This window comes from Haematobia irritans, chromosome 3 (genome assembly GCF_050003625.1).
Source record: "Haematobia irritans isolate KBUSLIRL chromosome 3, ASM5000362v1, whole genome shotgun sequence".
NCBI lineage: Eukaryota > Metazoa > Arthropoda > Insecta > Diptera > Muscidae > Haematobia > Haematobia irritans.
Genome location: NC_134399.1, coordinates 78,928,871 through 78,944,658, shown reverse-complemented (window position 1 = coordinate 78,944,658; position 15,788 = coordinate 78,928,871). Strand labels below are relative to the sequence as shown.

The 15,788-nt window shown below is 32.3% G+C and overlaps 2 protein-coding genes across 9 annotated transcripts in view; both read right to left on the bottom strand.

Moving 5' to 3' along the window:
* The window catches only part of sw (cytoplasmic dynein 1 intermediate chain short wing), a 40,375-nt gene extending 29,245 nt beyond the window's left edge, over positions 1-11,130 (bottom strand). For all 8 annotated transcript variants that reach the window (XM_075303140.1, XM_075303141.1, XM_075303144.1 and 5 more), the window contains exons 1-4: positions 10,999-11,130; positions 8,048-8,250; positions 7,838-7,984; positions 7,649-7,773 (exon numbers count right to left, since the gene is read on the bottom strand). In XM_075303140.1, coding sequence (XP_075159255.1) covers positions 7,649-7,773; positions 7,838-7,984; positions 8,048-8,187 — 412 coding nt within the window. In that variant the 5' untranslated portion in view covers positions 8,188-8,250; positions 10,999-11,130. The remainder of the gene's footprint in view (positions 1-7,648; positions 7,774-7,837; positions 7,985-8,047; positions 8,251-10,998) is intronic.
* A 3,864-nt stretch (positions 11,131-14,994) lies between these two features.
* On the bottom strand, positions 14,995-15,486 carry LOC142231008 (cathepsin F-like). Its single transcript, XM_075301627.1, has 2 exons — positions 15,324-15,486; positions 14,995-15,257 (listed from the first exon to the last, which is right to left on the bottom strand). The coding sequence occupies exons 1-2, from the start codon at positions 15,484-15,486 to the stop codon at positions 14,995-14,997; spliced, it is 426 nt and encodes a 141-aa protein (XP_075157742.1).
* Positions 15,487-15,788: the final 302 nt, after the last annotated feature.

Genomic DNA, 15,788 nt, shown 5'->3' with positions numbered 1-15,788 from the left:
CCGAATCTTATGTACCCTCCACCATGGATTGCATAGAAACTTGTATTAAAGACTGTCATCCACAATCGAAGTAATTGGGTTGCGGTAACACTTGCTGATGGCAAGGTATCTTAAAACTTCTTAACACCGTCTTCTCAATTGTAAGCTATATGTTTAATATATACCCCATACGGGGTATATATTAAACAAAAAAGGCCGATTAAATACGTATATAATTCAGTTTGACAAAATTTTTAATAGAAATAAAATTTTTACAAAATTTTCTATAGAAAAAAATTTGACAAAACTTTCTATAGCAATAACATTTTGACAAAATTTTCTATAGGAAAAAAATTTGACAAAATTTTCTACAGAAATAAAATCTTGACAAAATTTTCTATAGTAACAAAATGTTGACAACATTTTCTATAGAAGTAAAATTTTGACAAAATTTTCTATAGAAATAAACTTTTGACAAAATTTTCTATAGAAATAAAATTTTGACAAAATTTTCTATAGAAATAAAATTTTGACAAAATTTTGTATAGTAATAAAATTTTGACAAAATTTTCTATAATAATAAAATTTTGACAAAATTTTCTATAGTAATAAAATTTTGACAAAATTTTCTATAGAAATAAAATTTTGACAAAATTTTCTATAGTAATAAAATTTTGACAAAGTTTTCTATAGAAATAAAATTTTGGTAGATTATTTTTGGGGATCGGCTATATATAACTATAGACCGATACGGACCAATTTTGGCATGGTTGTTAGCGGCTCAATGTCCGAAATTTCACCACGTACCAAATTTCAACCGGATCGGATGAATTTTGCTCCTCCAAGAGCTCCGGAGGTCAAATCTGGGAGGTCAAATGGGGGTAATATAATAAAGACCGGTATGGACGAATTTTTACATGGTTGTTAGATACCATATACTAACATCACGTACCAAATTTCAACCGGATCGGGTGAATTTTGCTCTTCGAAGGGGCTCCGGAGGTCAAATCTGGGGATGGGTTTATATGGGGGCTACATATAATTATGGACCGATATGGACCAATTCCTGCATGGTTCTTAGAGATCATATACTAACATCACGTACCAATTTTCAACTGAATTGGATGAATTTTGCTCATCCATGAGGCTCCGAAGGTCAAATCTGGGGATCGGTTTATATGGGAGCTATATATAATTATGGACTGATGTAGACCAATTTTTGCATGGTTGTTAGATACCATATACTAACACCATGTACAAAGCCGGATCGGATGAAATTTGCTTCTCTTAGAGGCTCCGCAAGCTAAATCTGGGGATCGGTTTATATGGGGGCTATATATATTTAAGGACCGATATGGACCAATTTTTGCATGGTTATTAGAGACCATATACTAAAACCATGTATCAAAATTCAACCGGATCGGATGCTTAGATCGACTCAGAATTTCACAACGACCTAGTATATATACTTACAAACGGAATGACAAAGTTAATATACCCCCCATCCTATGGTGGAGGGTATAAAAACGAAATCAAACACTAAGATTAAAGGATTGTAATTATATGAGAATATGGAGGAATAATTCTCGTATGTAATCTTACATAAGAAATTAGCACATACTAAAGACTATGTAAATTCGAGTTAGCCGTCGATGAAACATATATGTGTATAGTCAGGCATTTTTTCAATAATTTAATAATAACAATTCCTCAATCTTTATGTCCAATTAGCTCGTATAAATAAATTGTAATAATATGTAGAATAACTCCTGCAGATTTAATAGACATACGGGAATCACCATGGTGAAATGGCCAGTCTTGCTCACAAATCTTGGTATATCTCCTCCCATTATTCGTGCACATAAAACAAAATTTCTGATTCAATCACGAAATTAATTGATGCAATTAATTTTTTAATTGAAATGTCTTAAATCACAGAAATGATAGTATCAATTAAAAAGTAATTGAAAATCAATTAAAAAATTAATTGATATAATTAAAAAATTAATTGATTCTATTAATTGTTTTGATTGATTTTTGTTTCAATTAAAAATTTTTTTGAATCAATTAAATTTATAATTGAATATTTCTTAAGATTCAATTAAGACTTTAATTGGAAAATTTTTTGTGATTTTTTTTTCTGTGTGGTGATGTTTCCCAAGCTTCCCTGAGTGATTTCACCGTTTACAAACGCTGTTCGGACTCGGCTATAAAAAGGAGGTCGTGGGGGAAAAAGGGGCCAAACCCACCTCTAAGTGGTTTCACCGCATTATGAAACGAAAATCGGAATTTGCTTATAAAAAGGAGTTCCCTTGTCGTTGTACAAAACGTAGAAATGCACGGCAGTCATTGATAAGAATAGTGTAAATGGTGATGATGATAATGAGAGTACTCTAAAAAGCCTTAATTTAGCGAATTACAGATTTTTGGGCAAATTCCTCACATATTTTTAATATCTAGCTTTTAATGTGTAACAATAGCCTCCTAAATAACTGTTTTTGTTTATTTTTAGCTAAAATAAAATATGTATTATTTAAGAAAAAATCTGGTCACGAAAATAGCAGACAAAGTTAGGTTGGGTGACAGCCCGACGTATCAGGCTCACTTAGACTATTCAGTCCATTGTGATACCACAGTGGGGAACTTCTCTCTTATCACTGAGTGCTGCCCGATTCCATGTTAAGCTCAATGATAAAGGACCACCTTTTTATAGCGGAGTCCTAACAGCGTTCCACATTGCAGTGAAATCACTTAGAAAAGCTTTGAAACCCTCAGAAATGTCACCAGCATTACTGAGGTGGGATAATCCACCGCTGAAAAACTTTTTGGTGTTCGGTCGAAGCAGAATCGAACCCACGACCTTGTGTATGCTAGGCGGGTATGCTAACCATTGCACCACGGTGGCTCCCAATACAAAGTTGCAGTAATAGTTTTTACTTTATGGGCTTTCTCTGGCGTGTCGATTAACAATTATATCGGAACATTCAAAAGTAGCGTTGATAAAATTTCTATGTTGTCCAAATCTCTTGGTCTAAAATCCCATATATTGAAGAGGTCATGAACGAAATTTGATTAAAGTATCGACAAAAGTTAATATATATTTATATATTATTTATAAACGATGTAAAATGAAAAAAAATTAAAATAATAATAATCCAGTTTCTGTATTTGTCCTTTTAATGTAATTTCCAAGAATCTAAACTGTGCACTCTATAGGTCCATGCACATATGTCAATATAAAAAAATATATTAATGGCTCTACATTAACACATTAACGTCCATTTTCATGTAGCTCCGTTAGGCTTTAACTCCCAGTTAAAAGGAAGTAAATCGCAAATATCTTCTCTCCGGTTAAATTTAACTGAAAAATTTTCAGCAAATAAGTTCCTAACTGGCATATGAAATATATAGGCAAGGTGACAGATATGTTCATAGTACGGTTTAAAAGTTCATTAGCTAACGGAGCACTACCGGAGCTTCATGATAATGGGGTAATTAAAAAAAAACATTTAAGCAAATATTCGACCTACTTTCACAAAGGAAAATCTTTCGATAGATGGGCACAAAACTTTAGCTTAATGTATACAAATTATAATACATGATTAATATATATAAAAATTTTATTATTCATGAAACATAAGCTCTTCATGAAAGACAGCCCCCGGTACTAAGTTTGTGTTTCACAGGCGAAAAAAAACAAAGAATTTTTATTATGTTATTGATGCTTTAGACCATTGCCTCCAAATTATATTGGGCTTTGCAAATAAAAGCCGCTTTATTCCTATTTTGCTCTATCAATTTTGGTTTCCCCTGGTGAGACATGAACTTAGTATCAACCAGCCCATTTTTTGTATTACCACTATTGCAAATACAAGTTCTTTGTAAAAATCATTTCAACATTATATAACAAATTGTTATATTACCTTCAAGAAGAATTGTTGAGAAATGTAAAAAGTTGCATAACTTGAATATTTGGCATTTGAAAAATTAACTAAATATATCCAAAACTAAATTCACAGACAAAAATGTACCATCTACAAAAGTACATAGTGCATCATTAAAATTACATCATTTGTGAAAATGTTCAAACTGATTGGTGAGATACATGATGTGTTTTAACAAAAACTATTCTACAAATAAACTATATGTGTTTCTATAAAATAAATAATCCCCCATGTTCCGATATTCGGAGTCGTAAAGTTTTCGTTGGGCTTTTTCTTAATCCTAAAACTTACAAACTTGTAAATTGGCAATATAGTTCTCTTTAATGAGTGGATCAAATTAGGATTGGATTTAATTCCTCGAGTATCTCTTTTTTTCGTTATAAGATATAAATTCTTGCGATTTGCGATGCCGAATTTCGGAACATGAATAAATATGTGAAGGATTTAATCATGTTTTTGTAAAGCACCAACATGATCAGTACGACATTATTTCCCTATATAATCATTAATTCAATTTTCTACATATCTTGGTCTACTTTAGAAGTAATTGTATTATTTGTGTCCATACTCGATGGAAAGTACAGAGATAGCATGATCACAAAAGTGATCAGTGGTAAGGAAAAAAAGAAGAACAAAAGGATGTATATAGGAACTAATACCCCTTGATTTCCCCCCTATTATTATTATCCCTCTAAGACCAGGCATATTTAGGAAAGTATTTTCAAGCTATTAGGTGATTAAAATTTTTTCATTTGAGCAAAACTTTGATTGTCGGCATTTGCTTAATGGCATTGGTGTAGCTAAGGGGTTTTATGGGTTTGTCATTATTTCTTCAAACTATGATTATTATATATCATTGAATTAAATATTCTGGTTTCTTCCCATCTACAAGTATTTATTTCTACTCATACCTATCTTCACAATGAGCATGAATAATATAATGGGGTATTTTCCATAAACTGAACTTAGGTTCAAAGTGGGACTTAGGTCCGGATTAGAACTAAGGTTCTATTTGGGGCAAATGATCAAATGATGGGATTGTAGTATCCCACAAAACCGCATAAACGAGGGGAAGAGTGGATTTGTCAATCACAATTGAACTCAGGTTCCAGCGATGCAATTGAATGAGAGCTTTACTTTCATGTCACTTATGAATAACAAAAAAATGCGAGCTTGATTAGGAAATTCAAAACGGGAGTTTATTGGGTAATATGAGAGAGCAGAGAGATCTTGTTTATTCGACAGTAGAAACCGGGAGCCACCGTGGTGCAATGGTTAGCATGCCCGCCTTGCATACACAAGGTCGTGGGTTCGATTCCTGCTGCGACCGAACACCAAAAAGTTTTTCAGCGGTGGATTATCCCACCTCAGTAATGCTGGTGACATTTCTGAGGGTTTCAAAGCTTCTCTAAGTGGTGGAACGCCGTTCGGACTCGGCTATAAAAAGGAGGTCCCTTGTCATTGAGCTTAACATGGAATCGGGCAGCACTCAGTGATAAGAGAGAAGTTCACCACTGTGGTGTCACAATGGACTGAATAGTCTAAGTGAGCCTGATACATCGGGCTGCCACATAACCTAACCTAACCTAACAGTAGAAACCAGAAGAAAGAAAGCGAGCCGAAAGTAGCGCGCAGTCTACCTCGATGGAAAACAACAAATATTATTGGCCGTCGCCATAGTGAATAAAAATACTGTTTTCCTTAATTTATTACTGAGAGAACTCAGTCTAATATTTCAATTTTCACAATATGGTAAACTTCATTCTAATCTAATACAGGGTAACACTTTTTCTAATTCAGTTCATTGATTCAAGTTCATTAATTTGTAATTCATATTAATTTAATTTGGAATTCAAAAAACTACATTCAACAGAGCACACATTGTAGCTTTGACCCCTTACGAAAATGTTGCTAGCTGACAATGTTTAACTGCCAATTGTGACAAATAAAAATAAAAATTCAAAATAAAATTATTTAATACCAAAAATTTTTAAATATTAAATTTTTTAAATTTATGACACAAAAATATGGTGCTCATAATTGATGGTAATAATTACTTCAATTATTCTTGCGATTAGTAACACATTTCCTCATATTTCGTATATTTCCCTACCTTGCTAAATATGCCTTGGTCTAAGCTTTATTCTATAGATATCAAATGGACTACACTCTTTTAATTGGTTAAGAAACCATTGCTTATTTTCCGTCCAGTGCATTTCATAGGATATCTCCTAATGACGTGCTTAACAAAACTCAAGCACATATTATTTAGTATTTTTTTTTTTTGAATTTACCTAAAGGTTAAGTTACATACCATGCGTTAATGCATCCGTTGATTGAAGAGTTGAATTTTCCCTTTGAAAGCAACAGTTGAAAGTTTTGTTTGAGTGCTTAAAACTGAAAATAAAATCAACCCTTCCATCAACGCACGGATTAACGCATGATATGTAACTCAACCTTAACTCCGAACACCTTTTCAAAAATGCCGGTTTTTATCATATGCCAATACAAAGTCTATGTTACACATTTCAATTGCAATGAGCACTTTTCTATTTGCTAAGCGAAGCTAAAAACCTTTTGAAATAAATCTCGTGGCGTAGTTTGGATACAATAAGTTTGGTCCCGTGTGGTGAAAGCCTTCGCAAAAATACACTTTTTTGTATTTTTGTCAAATACGTTTTTTGAAAAAAAAAATTGTGACAAAAAAATTTTTAAAATTTTCAAAGGTTGGCATTTAGTACTTATTTTGCTGTATTGCAAAGAAGTTGCTTATTTTCTTTAGTCCACATAATTATTTATTTTGAAATGCAAAATCAATTTCATTTCATTTAACTTTTTTTAATCGAACCTAGCTGAACAAATATAGTACAATTTTAAAAAATAGTTTATTCGTCTTCAGTTATACTCATCTATTATTGACTTATTCCCTAAATTTCTCACCATACCTGTTGTCAAGGAGTCCCAGCCTTGGAACGAAGTATCCTCCTCCCTAAAATATTTTTTCTTTTGCCCTTCCCAAAAATATACACTAAGATCTATGTGCGACTTCAGAATTCTCATGTCCCAACGGATAGTCGTCGAACTCTCTTTCAGTAGCTCACTTGCACTCATCTCGTCCGGTTTCCCCCTGTAATAACCGTACGTTTCACTCCCTCCTCTACGTTTATGGTATATGTGCGTCCTTTGAATTCCAATACGCTTGGTGAATTAGAAAATAAAATCTGGCAGACTAGTTATAAACTGATTCTCGATATCCAAAACTAATATTCTATTTATTTTGTTGTTTTCTTTTACTATAAACAATGGTTTATAGTTTTTGAACTATTAATAATAAATTGCAAATTTGTAGTTAACTTCGAATAATTTTTAGTAATTAAGTTCCATCGATACCTAATATTCCTCTATCTGAATTTACTTGGACTCAAAAAAGAAACTGATTGGGCAAGCAAGAAAAACGAACGATAAGAAACGACTATAAATACAAATTTGAAAGCTAATAAATGAGTAAGAAAGAACTGGAGCATAAAATACATGACCAAAACTTCATTCTAAAAGAATCTACTAAGAAATGGATATTCAAAAGAAATAGGAAAATAGGTAAAAGATAAATGTAACGCATTCGCTAAACTTCAACATAGTTAGGGTAAATCAATAGCAATGGGATTAATGGAAACATTTAACAATGGATATAGAGACAGCTAGGTAAATAGCATAATTATACGTACCATCACGTTCATGACCGCCAGAGCTTTGTGTTTGCGTTTGTTTTGAGTAGGTAAGAGTTTCTTTAGGTGGAATGTTAGTGGCTTGGACACTATAGACGCTCAAGTTCAAAGGCTTCTTGCCAGCACTGTAAATGAGATTTATGTTGTAAACATTATTTTGCACGAAAACGTATCGAAATCTTTCATTACCTGGTTCCATTCATATTTGTTTGCAAACTGACATCTGGTGTCTGAGTATTGGAATTATCAGAATTCAATGAATTAACCGAAGACAAAGATGTAAGGACTTCAGAAACTGGTGCAACGCCCAATGATGATAACATTTCATCTAAATCCCTAATAATAAAAGTTTGTTGTTTTTTTTTTAAGATATTCATTAAAGTAAAGAAAGAGACTTACTTTCGTTGGTCCTTTTCCGAACTTCTTACGGCTAGCTCTTCCATATCTTTCATTTCTTTTTCACGTCGACGTCTCTCCTTTTCTTCACGCAAAGCGATTAACCTCGCTTTTTTGCGTTCTAGTTCGGCTTTGCGATCCATAATTTCAAGCTTTTTGTGACAATAACGGATATAGGAAGATTTTTTTAGTTCTCAATTGATATCCTAAAACAAAACATGAAATTTATACATAATTATAGTGCCTACTGACGAGGTATTAAAATTATATGTCCACATTCAAAACAATTTATCAAAAGAGGTTCTATGGTAAAGGTAGGTTCGAAGTTTTTATAATTTTGTGTGTATATAAGTATGGTAGCCAGCTTCTAGCAATCTAGCTCTAGACTTCAATTCGGATTGCCAAGAATAAACCTCTCATATAGATAAACATCCCAGAAGTGGACACTCACTGTCGCCTTTTATCCACATTTGGGAGGTGTCAACTTTAAATGTTGTAATATTACTTTTATTGTTATAATATAACAAACGTCTCACGAAAATTGACCAATTTTGAAAGGTGTGTGTTTTTAGTTTCCAAATGGTGTTGTTACGCTAAAATGTATTGCATATTATTATTTTTTTTTTTCTGACATACAGTATCAGACAACTACCATATATTTGCAATAAGAAAAAAAAGGAATGTTAAAATATTCCGATTTTTTTTTAATTTATTTATATTTTGTTAATATTTAACATTTTATGAAACGAATATATATAGTACCAAAATGGTTAAGACAAAACAATTGCAACTCATAACATCTTGTATTCTAAGGCTTAATATTTCAAAATTTGTTCCCGAATCTTTTATTTATTATCAATAACAGCTATGCATCGTTGGGACATGGAATTTATTAAATGTTCAATTGCATCCTGCAATATACTATTCCATTCACACTGCAGCCGCCGTACCAATTTCTTACATTATTAATTAATAAATATTAATAAATATTTATAAACATTAATAAATATTTTTATCCACAATTGGCCAAAGGATTTCATCGGATTAAAATGCGGTGATTGGGGAGACTACATCCAAATAAGAAGAACTTTCGTATTAGGCACCACATTATTATGTTATCATAAGTTTGCATAACTGTGATGCCTAATACGAAAGTACTGAGTTGCAATAGTTTTGTGTTATCCACCTATTTATCTTCACAAAAAGTTAAATATTAAATTAATTAAAGTTTTTTTTCTGATATAGCTGGCAGATTGTACAAAATATATAAAAATTGGAATATTGTAAAACACCTTTTTTCGCTTATGTCAAAATATTGAAATGTTTATGCTAGCTGCAAATGTTTTGTCCGATACTGTATATATGGGCTATATATCAATTTAGTTTTTTGAGTTGCAATAGTTTTGTGTTATCCACCTATTTATCTTCACAAAAAGTTAAATATTAAATTAATTAAAGTTTTTTTTCTGATATAGCTGGCAGATTGTACAAAATATATAAAAATTGGAATATTGTAAAACACCTTTTTTCGCTTATGTCAAAATATTGAAATGTTTATGCTAGCTGCAAATGTTTTGTCCGATACTGTATATATGGGCTATATATCAATTTAGTTTTTTGAGGGGCTAGAATATACAATTTTAATTCGATTTGACCAATATTGTTATGGAGTTGTGTAGATAGTCGGGTAGTTGTACCCCAAACTATCAACTGAAATGGAAGATTTCATATTTTATTATACCCACCACCCCATACTATGGTATGGGGGATATGATAGAATCTTGTCATTCCGGTTATAACATATCGTAACATCGATCACAGGCCCCATAAAGTATACATATTCTGGACCATGGATTAATTCAAGTAATTGTTATTAATGTAGGTCGAATGGTGTTGTGTGAAAGTGAGTCATTTCGAACCAAATTTAGATATAGCCCCCGACCCCTGATTTGGATTGCAATTTCTCTTGGAGGAGCAAATTTCTTCCGATCCGGTTGAAATTTGTATTTGTATTTTATTATTATTAAATCTCGCACAACAAGAACATATAATTCTTATAATTACAGTACGAGGATAAACTCCGTAATGGTTGAAAGAATTTGGTACGTGAAATAAAATATAAATCGATCCCCAGATTTAACTTCTTGAGCCTCCTGGAGGAACAAATTACTTCAAACGATCCGTTCAACAATTGGTTTATATCAGTTCATAATTATTTATAGACTCCTCTATATAAACAAACAGGGAATCTGCCTCTTTTGTTTATCATAGATCCATATGGACTAACATACAATTTAGATTAAGATATAAAACTAACTTGATATCTTGGGCATAGCGGTCTTTAGTAGAACTTTCTTCGCAATCCGTGGTGAAGGGTATATAAGATTCGCCGTATATACATGTTTTTTTTTTATTACACATTGCATTAGCAAGTTATTATATACCAGAATTATGTATAATATAGAATTTTCCTACTCTCATACACACACTTGGACATACCTTTGATCAATGACATTCATTATTACTAAAATATCATAGGCTTTTAGTCATAAAATATGCTAAGAAACTAAAGAAAACAATAACAACAAAATTTTTGTAAAGGTGTATCTAACTCATATATGAGGTAAAAGATAAGTCATCATCAAATAAGGCTTTGATGATGTCACCAACCCATACCCATTTCTGTCCCACAAGTTAATATAAATGCGGTCTAAGAACAGGACACTCTTAGTTTATCCTAAGACGTGGGTAATTCTACAAGAAAATCCGAAATTATTCATCATGGTAACAAAATCGATAAGCTTGTCGGTCGTTGCAATTCCGTCTGTACTCTGACGACACAAACACCAAAACTCTTATTGGACTTATTGGCTACACCTTCACATAAGAGAATTTATTTTTCGTTTGTTTTATCGTTTACTAAATTTAATTGTTTTCAAATGTATTTGCTATACCTCCTTGCGACTTTTTCCAGATATTTTCTATATTTATTCTTTTTATTAAGTACTTAAAATAACATATTTTCCCCGAACACAATAATTTTTCGCGAGTTTCTTCTGAGTTATGAACAGACTATGTGGCCAATCGATGTGTATAACAACGGCGTTGGAAACATAAGCGTCGGCGTAGAGACATCATTGATTCAACGAACTAACCATGATTGAAATTCAATTGAATTCATAGCGAATTCAAATATAACCATTCATTAAACCATAAACAATCCCAATAAGCCCAAGGATCTCAATATAGGTTGAACGTTTTTCAATTGCAACATCTTTTCAGTTTAAGGTAAGTACTATGTTCGCTTTTCGCGTTGAAATCTTCGTGGTTACTTTATTAAAACAGTTCAATATAAAGCAGACAAATTAACACAATTGATGCGTAGTTTCTTGTTCCCCTATATTTCGGCAAGACTTTACAGGAATAAGATTGTTTTCATTTATAATTTTGATTATTTAAGGAAAAGTAATCGCGAAAATAAAGTGGTTTTCAATTCGAAAACCGAACATAGTACCTACCCTTAAGGCCGGTACTCTGTTCGGTTTTCGCGTTGAAACTCCATACAAAACCAAAAAATGCGAAAAATTTGCGAAATTTTTTCCATTTGTGATACTTTGTTTTTTCGTGTTGAAAAACTGACGTTTATAGCACGGCGCCATTTGCAATGTGAATTAAGAAATAATTTATTTATTAAAAACTATTTGTGCGGGTTTATAAATCAAACACGGACCATATTTTTGTTCCGAAACTATACAAAGGATCAAAGGAATAGCAGATCAATTGCCCAAGGAAAAATAAAATGTTATTTTGTAAAAACAAGCAACAACCACCAACTTAATCCAATATCGCTCCCTGTAAAATAGCGCTCCAAGCTACCTAAAAAAACGCCGCTTTCTATGTGCGAAATAATGGTTTCCATAAAAATTTTTCGCAAGAATGAACATAGTACCGGCCTTTAGGTGGGTATTAAGTTCGTGTTTTTTCACTAAAGACCGGTATGCACCTCTAGCGAAATTTTCGGTAGCAAAAATGTATTTAAGTCTACAACAAAAAAACAGGGCTGTGTACACAAATTTTAAACCAGCTAATCGCTTTTAAAAATTGTTAATATATGTTCCAAATATTCCTCAAATAAATTGTTTATTATTTACAGACCTTTTAAAACTTTTACGCACACAATGGTAGTAATAAATTAAATGTTTGCTGCCAAAATATGCTTTTGACAACCCTGTTATTTTTATTAGAGGTGCGTACCAGCTTACGAAATTGAACGCTACCGAAAATTTTGTTAGCATAAATAGCAATGCATTTCTTATGGGAATGAAATTTTTCGCTAGAGGGGCCTTAAAGTGAAAACTAAAACAGTAAAAAAGGCATAAAATTATACATATTTGTTGCAGATTTTATTATAACTTGATGGGGAATAGCCCAAAGCAAGTTTTCACAAAGTTTGTATTCATTAAAAATGATTATTAAAGAAAAGTAATCGTGAAAAAATGGCGATTTTAACGGCTAAACTCGAACTTAATACTCACCTTTTGAGGTAAATATCATTTTTAAATATATTCAACTTGGCCTGAAACGGCTCACATTCAATACATTTTGAAATATTTTGCGAATTACTTCCCAAAATCGGCAAAATTTTGACGAAATCGTTGAAAAAGGTGTGAAAATGATTGGGAGAAAACTTTGAAAAAATACGACTCTTAAATGCAAAAAAAAACCTTTAATTTTATCGCACAATACTTCTTTGTGCGACAAAGTTCGTGTTGAGTTGGAAGAAATAAAAAAATTAAGACTTTTTTACAATTAACTCAAATAACTCCAAAGAGGTTATAATAATAGGTAAAGGTGGGTATTAAGTTCGAGTTTAGCCGCTAATTTTCACTAAAGTGAAAACTAAATGAGTAAAAAACGTCATAAAATTATACATATTTGTCGCAGATTTCATTATAACTTGATGGGGAATATCCCAAAGCAAATTTTCACAAAATTTATATTCATTAAAATGGATTATTAAAGAAAAGTAATCGTGAAAACATGACGATTTTAGCGGCTAAAGGTGGGTACTATGTTCGGTTTTCGAGTTGAAAAATACTTTATTTTCGCGATTACTTTTCCTGAAATAATCAAAATTATAAATTAAATCCAAAATATTCCTGTAAAGTCTTGCCGAAATCTAGGGGAACAAGAAACTGCGCATCAATTGAATTAATTTATCTGCTTCATATTGAACTGTTTTATTAAAGTAACCGCGAAAATTTCAACTCGAAAAGCGAACATAGTACTTACCTTAAACTCGAACTTAATACCCACCTTAAGGTAGGTACTATGTTCGGTTTCCGCAGCGAAATCCCATACAAAACCAAAAATGCGAAAAACTACCGAAATATTTTTTCGTTTGTGGTACTTTGTTTTTATCGAGTTGAAAAACTGACATAAAGCGCATAGTCCCTAATTAGGTCGTGTTAAATCCTTCCATATGTTGAGATTAGTTAGTTTGAAAACATGGCGCCATTTGTAATGTGAATTAAGAAATAATTTATTTATTCAAATGATTTGTGTTAAATTATAATGCAAAAGTGGTTCGCGTTGTTATTTAAAATTGTTATACGATCGATTGACGAAATAAAAATAACATGGAGTGGTATTTTCGTAATAAACTAGCAACCACCATCTAGCCGCCCCCTACTACATGATTGAATAGAAATAATGTATATAACATGAAATTTATAGAAAAATGTTAACAAATAAAGCTCTATTTAGCGAAGTTCATTTTACAATCGTTTCTTTTTAATGGGCATCGGGATAATAAACACAAATTATGCTGTCATTTCATGGCAAATATAAAGGAGGCAGTGCTATTGATGATGCAGTACTATGGTTGCAACGAAAGGAATCACAAGAATAATTTGCTATGTTCCAAAAATAAAATTAGTTGTTCTGAACAAAGTTATACCAAAAATAAATGGTGAATGTTTATGCCACATAAATAAAAAGTTATACCCTATACAGGGTTTCATAATTTAGTGCATATGTTTCCAATACCCAGAAGGAGACGAGATAGACACATGGTGTCTTTGGCAAAAATGCTCAGGGTGGGTTCCTAAGTCGATATAGCCATGTCCGTCTGTCTGTGAACACAGTTTTATAATCACAGTCTAGATTGTAATTTAAGCCCAATCGACTTCAAATTTGACACAATTATGTGTTTTGGATCAGAAAAGAACCCTATTGATTTTGGAAGAAATCGGTTCAGAGTTAGATATAGCTCCCATATATATCGTTCGCCCGATTTAGACTCATATGACCAAAGAGGCCAAGTTTTTACTCGAATTTTGTTGAAATTTTGTACAGGGAGTAGAATTAGATTTGTTGCTATGCGTGCCTAATTTGGCTGAAATCGGTTCAGATTTAGATATAGCTCACATATATATTTTTTCTGATTTCGAGAAAAATGATCAAAATACATTGTAAAATCGTCACTGTTAGTCGAAAACTTGTAAATTCATTCATTCATTCATTGTCCATATATCTTGCATTTTATCAATTCAATTTTATTACGTGACTGAGATAGTCTCTGGTATAGAACTCTAACATCCCTTTGTGACGAATTATAAGTCGGGAACAGTGACTTTGGCTTAGGAACTACCCTTGAACGTGAGTTATGGTCTTAAGTTTATTGAATTTGAATATGAACTTTACATTATACACTATACTTTCGTTTGACAAAAAGTAATAAGGAAGTAACAATATCGTAAGACGAAGAAAAAAATATATATGTAAAAAAAAAACTAGATAAAAATTTAGTGGGTATGGAGTGGTGGTATTAAGTATGAGAAATGGTATGGTTTGTATTTCCATGATGGCTGCACAAAAACCTTTGAAAGAGTTGTACAGACAGCCACCACATGTATGAGTTTTTGGGTAAATCAACATGACCTTTTACTTTAACATGGATTTGCGATGTATTGGAGCGGCATTGTTCTTTGCGTGCATGAAGGGAAATTCATTTCAAGTTCAAGTCCTAAACCTCCAATTTTCTCAATGGCATTATAAGCTTTATCGGGCAAACCACCATTACAAGCTGAATCTGTTGTATCACAATCTAATAATTCCTGCTCGGAATATTGTTCCAGTTTATCAGTCCTGACATCATGCAAATCTTCGACATTGCCGGTAACACTAAAAGCCCAGCAAGAGCCACATTGACCTTTTCTCTCAAATCGAATTCTTTGGGCAATTCAATGTCTGGAATTTCAGTTTAAAGCAGCATTACCCTCATCTCGTTGCCACATGCCGGTACGTTGTTTATATTCGGTACTGGCCAAATCAGCAAATTCAGTGATACCATATTTGGCACTACCGCGCTCATTTGCATTCAAATTCTGTATGATTTTTAAATTTTTCTTGAAAATTCTCACACGCATTTGTCTTTCCATGGTGGTGTGATAACGACGATTTTAAGCTATTCGACTTTATTCAAACTATGATGATTTTGTTCCTTATGTGTCTTCTTTGCATATTCCAATGAACGAGTAGGGGTTTTCACCAATTGTTTTGTTACTGAATTAAGTTTGTTGCTGAACGGATTGTCAATTGCTTCGGATGTAAAAGTTTGCATAACAAATTGACGGAATCCATTTGGATTATTATTGTCCAGTGCTTTGTGAGATTTGGTTCAAAACAATTCAAAAACTGGTAGAAAAACACTTCAAAAAATTATTATGAATGCGTGTATGGA